This window comes from Chrysochloris asiatica, unplaced genomic scaffold (assembly GCF_000296735.1).
Source record: "Chrysochloris asiatica unplaced genomic scaffold, ChrAsi1.0 scaffold00005, whole genome shotgun sequence".
Lineage (NCBI taxonomy): Eukaryota > Metazoa > Chordata > Mammalia > Afrosoricida > Chrysochloridae > Chrysochloris > Chrysochloris asiatica.
In genome coordinates this window covers 695461-705642 of record NW_006408523.1, presented here as the reverse complement: position 1 = coordinate 705642, position 10182 = coordinate 695461, and the positions used below count along the sequence as shown (strand labels likewise).

Genomic DNA, 10182 nt, shown 5'->3' with positions numbered 1-10182 from the left:
GAGTGTATAGTGATACAATAGATGACAGTCTAGGAAACCCTCTGGGGCAGTTCTCCTCTGTTACACGGGGCCAAATGACACAGAGTCGACTCCATGGCAGTGGATAGAGCATTTGACATATAACGTGGATGTGAATTTAAGATGATGCTGAATCATATGTGCTTATTATTTTTACTTTTTTTTTTTTTGTAGGGAAATCCAGTGAAGAAGGAAGATATCTTTGTTGCAGTCAAAACATGCAAGAAATTTCATGGTGACAGAAGTATGTGTTAAGTTATTTATTTTTATCGAGCTCTTAAATTCCAGGCTGCTGTTACTAACAACCGAAAAGTCCAAACTAGGTATAAACTCGAGAAAGCAATAATGACAGATGCAATGTTGATGGAAAGCAGTAATTTAATCTGTGTGACTCATAGAACCACGTCTGACTTCAAGGTCAGTTGGTGGTGGTGGTTGTGTGCCGTGGAGTTGGTTCCGATTCATAGCAACCTTGTACAGGGTTTCCGAGGCTGTAAATCTTTACAGGAGTAGAAAGCCTCATCTTTCTCCAGTGGACAGCTGGTAGTTTCCAACTGCTGACCCTGAGAGTAGCATCCCGATTCGTAACCACTACACTACCAAGGTCAGTTAGGAAGGACATTTTTGTATCAAAGCATGCGAGCTTATGTTGTGGTTGTTAGGTGCCATCTAGTCAGTTATGACGCGTAGTGGCCATATGTTTAACAGAACCCAGCGCTGCCTGCTCGTACAGCCCTCATGATCGTTTCAGCTCTGTGGCAGCCACTTCGTCAGTCCATCTCCTTGAAGGTCTTTCTCTTTTTCACTGACCTTATGTTTTATGAAGCATGATGTCCTTCTCCAAGGCCTGGCCCCTTCTGACCTCACGTTCATTCTGACCATACTTCTTTCAGGACAGATTTGTGCGTTCTCCTGGTAGTATATTCAATAATCTCTGCCAACCCTACATTCAGAGGCATCAATTCTTCTATCTTCCATATTCGCAGCCCTTTTAAATACTGCTTAGAAAAGTGGTTTAAATTGGAGACAGAATGGAAACCCCTGAGACAATATTGTGAATAACAACCACTTGGTAATACAATGTCCTGTTATAATTGCCTGTCCCTGGCCTGTCATAGTCTCTGAAATGCATAAAGAATCTTCCAGAGGGTTTCATGGTTAGAGACTGCCATGAGAGAAAGTTCTCTCTAAGATTGTTCTATTGATGTTTATTGTAATGCTAGAATGGTTTTATTTATTTTCTAAGGTATGTGTTTGCTCATGAGTAGGTATGTGGTTGCTCATTGGAAGGGGCACTGGTGGCACAGTGGCAAAGTGCTTGGCTACTAATCCAAAGATTGGTGGTTCGAACCCACCTGCTGCTCCATGGTTGCCTGGTTCTGTAAAGATTTATCATCTTGGAAACCCCAAGGAGCAGATCTTCTGTAACCTACAGGGTCACTATGAGTCAGAACTGATCAAAGGCTCCCAAGAACAACAGGTAGTAATTTCAGAAAAGGAAGAAGGCTGGTACCTGTTTGGGGGAATCCTTGCCTCTGAATACGTGTTATTTTAATTCACATTCTTAGTGTCTTTGCAGAGTTGTGCTAAGCAATAGTGGTTGTGTAAAAAAGAGGTAGGTTCTAAATATTAACAGGCACAGTTCCTCTCTTTTATCACCTTCTTTCAGACAGCACTTTTCTGAGACTGAAAATGAGGCAGTCTTGAGCGTGGTGTGGTGCTTAAGCACTTGGCTGCAATCAGAAAGGTCGGCAGTTTGAAGCCAGCGGCTCTTCCACAGGAATAAGAGGTGGCACTTTGCTCCCATAAACATGACAGCCTCCGAGACCCTGCAGGGCCGTTCTCCTCTGTCCTATAGGGTCATTGTGAGGCGGAGTACATGTGACAGCTAGCTGTGGGCTTGGTGTTTGGGTTTTGCGTTTCTAATTTTGGCATGTGTTCTAATTTTTTTCCATGAAAAGACTCTCAAGTTCACTGAATCTGTGATATTTATGTAGGAGATCTTTTTAAACCAGCTGCCATTTCTGTAGGGCTGGAGTTTTGGGGAAAGTTCCTTAATGTATTTTATGTGATAATATGATTGTTGAGAATTATAAGTCAAAGGGGAGCATATCTTCCAAATAAAACAGGATTATAAATTTGGGTTATAGTGTTGTTTAAGAGATTGGCATCAAATAAAACAGTCAAAACATGTTTTAAAAAGTACACTGACTGTAAGCATTCTTATTGCCCATACACAGCATTGGTGGTTCACACCCACCAGTCACTTCTTGGAAACCCCATACAGGGGTACTATGAGTCAGAACTGACTCAATGGTACTTAACAACAAATCCGTGGAGCCGATTCCAACTCTTAGCGATCCTCCAGGGCAGAGTAGAAGTACCCCACAGGTTTTCCAAGACGGTAAATCTTCACAGAAGTAGACCGAACCGCTTCATCTTTGTAGTGTGACTGGCAGGTTCCGACCACCAATTGGAGCCCAGCTGGCTTAGACACTGCATATTTTGGATTGCTATAATAAAAAATAGTCAAGTTAAATTCCAAGTCCTATTAAATATATACAGTCATTATACAAAACCTAAACCCACTGACATTGAGTCGTTCATAGCGACCCTGTAAAGGGTTTCTGAGGAACAGCATGTGGGTTTGAACTGTCAACCTTGCGGTTCAAACCAACCTTGCGATCCGGTGCATTATCCTGCTGCGCCACACCAGGGTTTTAAGCAAGTAGTTAGGCAGACAGAGTAAGAAAAGCAAAACAATTTCTATTCCCTTGGAGTCGATCCCGACTCATAGTGACCCCCTGGGATAGAGTGGAACTGCCCCCTAGACTCTCAGGCGGCAAATCTTTATAGAAGCACATTGCCTCATCGTTCTCCCTTAGAGCTGCTGGGTGGATTGGAACTGCTGACCTTTCGAGCTGCAGCTGAGCATTTAATCATTGTACCCCCAGGGCTCCTTTGTTCAGTATTGCAGCCGGGGATGGCTCATCTGATTCTGCTCTTAATTGCACTTAGAGCAGCTAATTGAGAGGAAGCAGCTGTACTGCTGAATGAAACTGTTGGAGCCTCAGGAGCCTAAAGGCAGTCCAGGCTGCAGCCTGTGGAAAGGGGACATGGCGTGGGCGCAGCTGCAGTCTGAGGGCTGGAGGCTGACTTACCATGTCTCGCGGCGTGCTGCACGGACACGTCACCCTAGCGAGAGGTTGCAGGGTGCAGGGGTAAGGCCTCTGGTTACTACCTACAAAGCAGGTTACTACCTAGTATTTCCGGAACCAAGATTTCTGTTGTGCTAGGATTTGGTAGAACAAACTGAAGGTTTTTCTTCTCTTCTGGTCTATTGCTGAAGTAGTCTTGGTGGCGCAGTGGGGACAGGCAGAGTTTGAAGTGGTCCCCTGCCATCTCCATTGTTAGAGAGCCAAATTTGCTTCTCAGCCAGAGCCATGCACAAATATTGCATCCCTGCTGTTGATCAACCAAACACTTCATGGGATTTGGTCCCTTGGTTTGGAGGTTAAGGGTCATGGGATATCCCAGTTAATTGGCCTAGTAATGTGTTTCGTGCTTTGGTTCTACCTACTAGTTCATTGTGGAGTTCCTGAGGTCTTAAAGCAAGTGGCCATCCAAGGTATAGCTTTCACCTGGAGCTACAGAGGAAGGAAAGTCAGGAGGAGGGGATGGAATGTGTGACTGATGGCCTCCTCCAACCACTGCCTCCTTAGTCATGAGACCAGAAGAACTGAATGGTGTCTGGTTACCCTGACTGAACGCTTTGATCAAAGATTCTGTAGATGAATCCTGATCAAAAGGGGGAAAATGCTACACAGAATTTCCAATACACTTGGACTCCAGGCTTTCTGGAGTCATGGAGGCTGGAAACCACTCACCCCCCCCCCCAATTATTTCCTTTAGATACTCTTTAAACCAAAAAATATTTCCTGACATCTTCTTAAAACCCAACAATAGGTACTTTTACTGGTAACAAATGCCTGCCTTGCTCTTTTAAGATCTACGTGGGGTCAAAGTGACAGTAGCAACTCGAAAGATTGGCTAGGAAACTTGTTGTGCAGCGTTGTTGTCTGTATGTACAACAGAACTTACACACAGCACAAAACACCGCCCAGTCCAACACCATCCTATGGTGGTTCTTTGTTTGAGCCCATTGCTGCTGCCACTGCGTCAGATCATCTCATTGGGGTCTTCCTCTTTTTTGCTGACCCTCCACTTTACCAAGCATGATGTTCTTCCCCAGGGACTGGTCCCTCCTGATAACATGTCCAAAGTACGAAAGACTAAGTCCTAACATCCTCACTTTTTTTTTTAATGTTTTATTGTGAATTATATGATAGTTTACATGGGAGAACTTTAGTTTTACATTCATTTCATCGTATATCATCTCACTGCCATGATTCCAATCCCCTCCATGCATCATCAACCACCCAAAAGGTATATCCCAGAAACCCGCCCCCTACACTTCCCCCCTAACATCCTCACTTTTAAGAAACATTCTGGCTGTACTTCTTCCAAGTTAGGTTTTGTTTGTTCTGAAACATAGGGGGCTTCCTGTTAGAATGTGTGTGTGTGTGTGTGTGTGTGTGTGTGTGTGTGTGTAACAGCTCACACAAGGTAAGAAGGGGGCACACCTGGCAGTACCACTGAAGTGTCTGGGTAGAGATGATTAAATTGGTATGTGGTTTTGCTGTGACTATTCTCAACAACAGCAACAAAATAAACATTTTAGAAAAGAAGTAGAAAAAATTCCAGTAAAAATATTTAGAAGTTATTATATCCTTATATGGCTTCCTTCTCTCCACTTTCCCCCACTTCCAGTTAGCATAAATCTTTAAATCCCATTGTGATTTTTTTGGGGAAAAAGATGAGGCTGTCTGTAAAGATGGACAGTCTCGGAAACCCTAAGGAGCCGTCCTATACTGTTCTGTAGGGTCGCTGTGAGTCAGAATCCACTCTACAATGATGAGTTGATGGCTTTTTTGGATTTGAGTTTTGGTTGTGAATTTTAAATGAAATAGCCTTTTTAGAAAAGAGAAACACTGATTGAAGTCCATTTAAATTCAGCACAGCTGTATCATCAGACTCAAACATCTGCCTATATGCAAAAGGACGCCTGTCTGTCAGCAGCCAGGAGAAAGGTGCTAAAGCCAGGTGTCATCAACATGAGCAAACAGTCTGGGCATTTTTCAGGCCTGAGGAAGAACGCAGGATGAAGTCCAGGCTCTCTCTCTCCATGAAGAGTTTGATTGCAGGGTCCCCACCGAGCTGTGTGTGGCTCATAATTGTATTTTTGGGGCTCTTGCAGTACCGGTGGTCAAGCGGACTTGGGAAGGAGAGGCCGGGATCATTGAATATTACAGCGACTCCGAGGACAGGGCCATTCCGACGGTAGATTTGGGGATTCCCAACACGGATCGTGGTGAGTGCTCATGTCTTCGATTCCCCCTGGTCCAAATTCCTATTCGCTAAAGATAGTTCAGTTAGGGTAAGAATGAGCCCTGGTATGCGGTTGTGGGATAATGTATGACCACAAAGGTAATTTGAACTGCAAGGTGGTGGTTCAAACCCACCAGCCGCTCCTCAGAAACCTTCTGCAGGGTCTCTATGAGTTGGAACCAACTCGATGGCACTTAACAACAAGGAGAATGAAACATTATTAAAAAAAACAGCAAAGACCCGCTGCCCTTGGTTGATTTTCTTTCATAGCGACCCTAAGGGACAAAGTAGAACTGCCCCCATGGAGTCTCCGAGACTGTAAACCTTTCAGGGAGCCTACAGCTTCATCGTCCTCCTGTGGAGCGGTTGGTGGGTTCAAACCAGTGACCATTTGACCAGCAGCCGAGTGCTTAATCACCGCACCACCAGGGCTCTTTCCATAGGAAACATGATGGGTCAGTTCTGCTCTGTCCTCTGGGGGTTGCTGTGAGTTGGAATTGACTTGATGGCACCCAACATGACACCCTAAGACAAATGTGCGTAGGTGTGCACTACAGGATTCTTATCCATCGCCAAAGGCGGGAGGGAGGCAACCAGAGTGGCCCTCACTCAGTGCAGCAAGGGAAAACTCGCCACAGAGTGGGGTCACACAACTGCACGGCACTAAATACTCCATACACTTAGTGGGAATGACGGTTGAGGACAGAGGAGATGAAGAATTGCATGAATATTTAGAAATGAATGGAAAAGCAAATCCTTCCAACTGAAAGCGGCCCCAGGTAACAAAGGGTTTACCAAGACTATCATCTGTTGTGCCACTGTGTGTTTGTATTGTTGTTGGTAAGTCAGATCTGACTCATAGCAACCCTATATAGTGCTTCCGAGGAATAGCTGTTGAGTCTGAACTGCTGACCTTGGGATTCAAATGATCCTGCAGTCCAGTGCTTATCCTACAGCGCCACACCAGGACTCCATACCATATACTCATATGTACTCTAGGCTGTCATCTATTGTGTCACTATATACTCGTATATACTCTTATAGATCATCCACTCACAGCGCCCCCTGGTGTAACAGAGGAGAACTGCCCCACAGGGTTTCCTAGGCTGTCATCTATTGTGTCACTATATACTCGTATATACTCTTATATATCATCTACTCACAATGCCCCCGTGTGACAGAGTAGAACTGCCCCAGAGGGTTTCCAGGACTATCATCTATTGTGTCATTATATGCTCATATATAATCTTATAGCTCATCCACTCACAGCGCCCCCTGGTGTAACAGAGTGGAACTGCCCCACAGGGTTTCCTAGCCTGTCATCTATTGTGTCACAATATACTCGTGTATACTCATCTATAATCGATTCACAGCGCCCCCATGTGACAGAGTAGAACTGCCCCAGAGGATTTCCTAGGCTGTCACATTTACAGAAACCGACTGCCAGAGATTCCTCCCAGTGAGCTTCCAGGTGGATCTGAACCATCAATTTTTCTGTTGGCCACTGAGGTCTGCACCACTCTGCCACCTGTTGAAATAGTTCCTAGAAACTGCTCTCTTTGCCTTGTGTAGGCGTGTTTCCTTCCTCCCCAAGCACTGTTTATGCCCGTGTGTACATATAGCTTCTTTCATGCTGGTGATGGTGGTGGTGGTTATGTGCCGAGGAGTCGGTTTCGACTCATAGCGACCCTGTACAGGATTTCTGAGGCTGTAAATCTTTACAGGAGCAGAAAGCCTCATCTTTCTCCCGTGGAACAGCTGGTGGTTTCGAACTGCTGACCTTATGGTTCGCAGCCCGATTCGTAACCACTATGAAGTGCGCACTCTGGGTTTGTTTTGTTCAGATTAATGTTTGAGCACATGGCAGTTACAATAGAGTGAGGTCATCCCTTTTCTAGATCTACTTCATTTATCACCAAACCCATCAAATGTAGAGACTGCTGTTTTCAATGTATCCTTCCCAGCCTGCCTGTATTAGCCGGATGCTGTGTATATCTAAGCGTCCACAGTGGCCCAGTCTTTACAATGTTGGGCTGTTAATTGGAAGGTTGGAGGTTCAAACCCACCAGCCACTTCTTAGGAGAAAAAAGAGGCTGGCTGTTTCCATAAAGATTTGCAGCTCAGAAGCCCTGAGTCGGTTCACTATGAGTTGGAATCTCTCAGTGGCAATGGATCTGATTTTTGTTGTCTTGTTATTTTAACTTTATATTGGGAATTGAGTGAAGGTTTACAAAGAGGCTCATCAGCCTTCCATTCAACAATTCATGCACATTTTGTTTCATGTCATTGGTTTCAACTCCCACCGTGGAACATCACTCATGCATTCGTTCCCTGTGTTTCCCATTTCCATGGCCCCTCCCTTCCTAGCCCTCTGCACTTTGCCCTTGGATAAATGTCCCCCGTCCGCCACACCTTTGGTTTGGATTTGCGGTATCGCACCCACACTAGGTGTTGCGGAGTTAGAGGAGAGCCCAGCAGTTTCTGTCCCCCTGCAGGGTACAGTATACAGAACCCCCCAACCATCCCGACACCAGCAATACTTACAGTGAGCTTTACGACAGGCGTTTCGGACACATGAGTTCATGTTGTAATTTGGAAATGACTGGACGTTTACTGCTGTTCTCGCCAGGGTGTTGCTTTCCAACCACCGCAGTAGAAGTCTGGCCACTTCGAGCTCACATGCCCTTGGTTTGTTTTCTTTCTGATCCAGCATTCCCATCATATTGTCCCCTGTTATTTTCTGGTTCCCCATATCCTCTGATGGGTAACAGGTAACCGTAGCACACCTTGACCTTGGTTATTGGACGGCACTGATTAATGAAGCGCCCTGGGGCCTCAGACCACTCACCTTGTTCACCTTTCTTCTGACTCGGTTAACCGTATTGTTGAGCTTGCTCGGTGCTGTTGGGGAAAAAGTCCTTCAGACAGAATGTTCTTTCCTTTATTTGTTGTTTTTACTCTGCATCTTAGACTGCACCAATCATTTGTTTACTCGTGTTTTCTTTATTTTTCAACTGACTCTTGTTGTTAAAGTGCTGTTGAGTCGGTTTCGACTCACAGCGACCCTGTGTAGAGGTTCCAAGGAGCGGGTGGTCAGTTTGAACTGCTAACCTGCTGGTTCAACCAAACTTGAGATCCAATGCTTACCCTGTGGCACCACGCCAGCTCTCCAAATGCCCGTTTGTACATCCCACGGTATTCCAAAAGGAGCCCTGGTGGTGCAGTGGGTTCAGCATTGGGATGCTAATCACAGGGTCAGTAGTTCAAATTCATCGGTCGTCCCTCAGGAGGAAGATGAGGCTGTCTGCTCCTGTAGAGATTTACAGCCTCAGAGACAATCTGGGTCAGTTCTACTGTGTCCCTCAGGGCCCTCTTGAATGGAATTGACTCGGTGGCCATGGGTTCTGGTCTCCGCTTCACCTTAGCCATATGATCCTGCTTAAATCTCCTGATCGCTCCAAGTCACCATTTCCTCCTGCAGGAAAAGATGGCACTAACTTCACGTCCTTCAATTCCTGACAGTCCCTGGGGTCTGTATCTGTGACTGGAAAAGGCCCATTTTTTGTTTGTTACGCTTCACATTATTAAAGTGCCTGTTGGCATTGCAGCCCGTGTAATAGAAAACTAAACAGAAAAATGTATTTCAAAATGAATTATGTACTTTGTATGGAAAATAAGGCAACATAAGCTTTCTTCTTGTCTTTCTCAGGTCACTGTGGGAAGACATTTGCCATTTTGGAACGGTTTTTGAATCATAGCCATGCCAAATCCCCGTGGCTAGTCATTGTGGATGATGATACATTAATCAGGTATGGGAGGCATTCACATCCCAGCATGGTTTTGAAACAACTTATTTACATCATCAGAAGCTATCAGGGACTGAATTTACCCTCCCACATGAAACAATCCCCCAACAGGACAAAATGTGCAAATAAAGGTTTTTAAGACACTGGGAAGTCGGCAACAGTAGGCAGTGAACTGAAAGACAGGAGGCCGACTTGGTGAGCGTTGCCTTGTACCACCGACTCAGGACTGGGCGGTCCACGTGGCAGATGCTGTTCCCGTGGCTCAAATTTCAGCCAAACAATAGACGGTTCTGTAAAGTGAACAGCAGTCCTGGTGTGGTGTAGGATAAGCCCTGGAATGATAACCACAAGGTCAGTGGTTCAAACCCACTGGCTGCTCTTTTTTAACCACCTTATACTGGGTCACTGTGGGTCAGAACCGATTTGAGGGTACTTTGGGCTCTGTGAGATAAAGCACTGGATCTCAAGGTCGGTTTGAACTGCAAGACCGGTGGTTCAAACCCACCAGTCACTCCTTGGAAACCCTATACAGGTTCACTATGAGTTGGCTCTGACTTGACAGCAGTTAACAAGAACTTATTGTTATTAAGGAGGTATGCTGTTTTAGTGGTTAGGGATTGGGCTGCTAACTACAAGGTCAGGAGTCAGAATCTACCAGCCAGTCTACGGGAGAAAGATGAGACTTCCTGTTTTCATAAAGACTCACAGCCTTGGGAACCCTACATAGGGTTGCTATGCGTTAGAACCAACTCCACGGCACACCACCACCACCTCCACCACCAATAACACATTGTTAATTGCTGTTGAATCAAGTTCCAACACGTGGAGGGAACTGCTAGCTTCAAGGGAGAAAAGCTTGCAATCTGCTTCCATAAAGATGACAGTCTACGAAACTCTGTGGGGCAGTTCT

At 45.4% G+C, this 10182-nt stretch overlaps 1 protein-coding gene across 1 annotated transcript in view; it reads left to right on the top strand.

Annotated features, from left to right (window-relative positions):
* B3GALTL (beta 1,3-galactosyltransferase-like) overlaps positions 1 to 10182 on the top strand; it is a 100847-nt gene that overhangs the window by 77488 nt on the left and 13177 nt on the right. The window contains exons 9-11 of the mRNA XM_006832036.1: positions 193 to 262; positions 5336 to 5449; positions 9176 to 9275. Of these exons, the coding sequence (XP_006832099.1) occupies positions 193 to 262; positions 5336 to 5449; positions 9176 to 9275 (284 nt within the window). The remainder of the gene's footprint in view (positions 1 to 192; positions 263 to 5335; positions 5450 to 9175; positions 9276 to 10182) is intronic.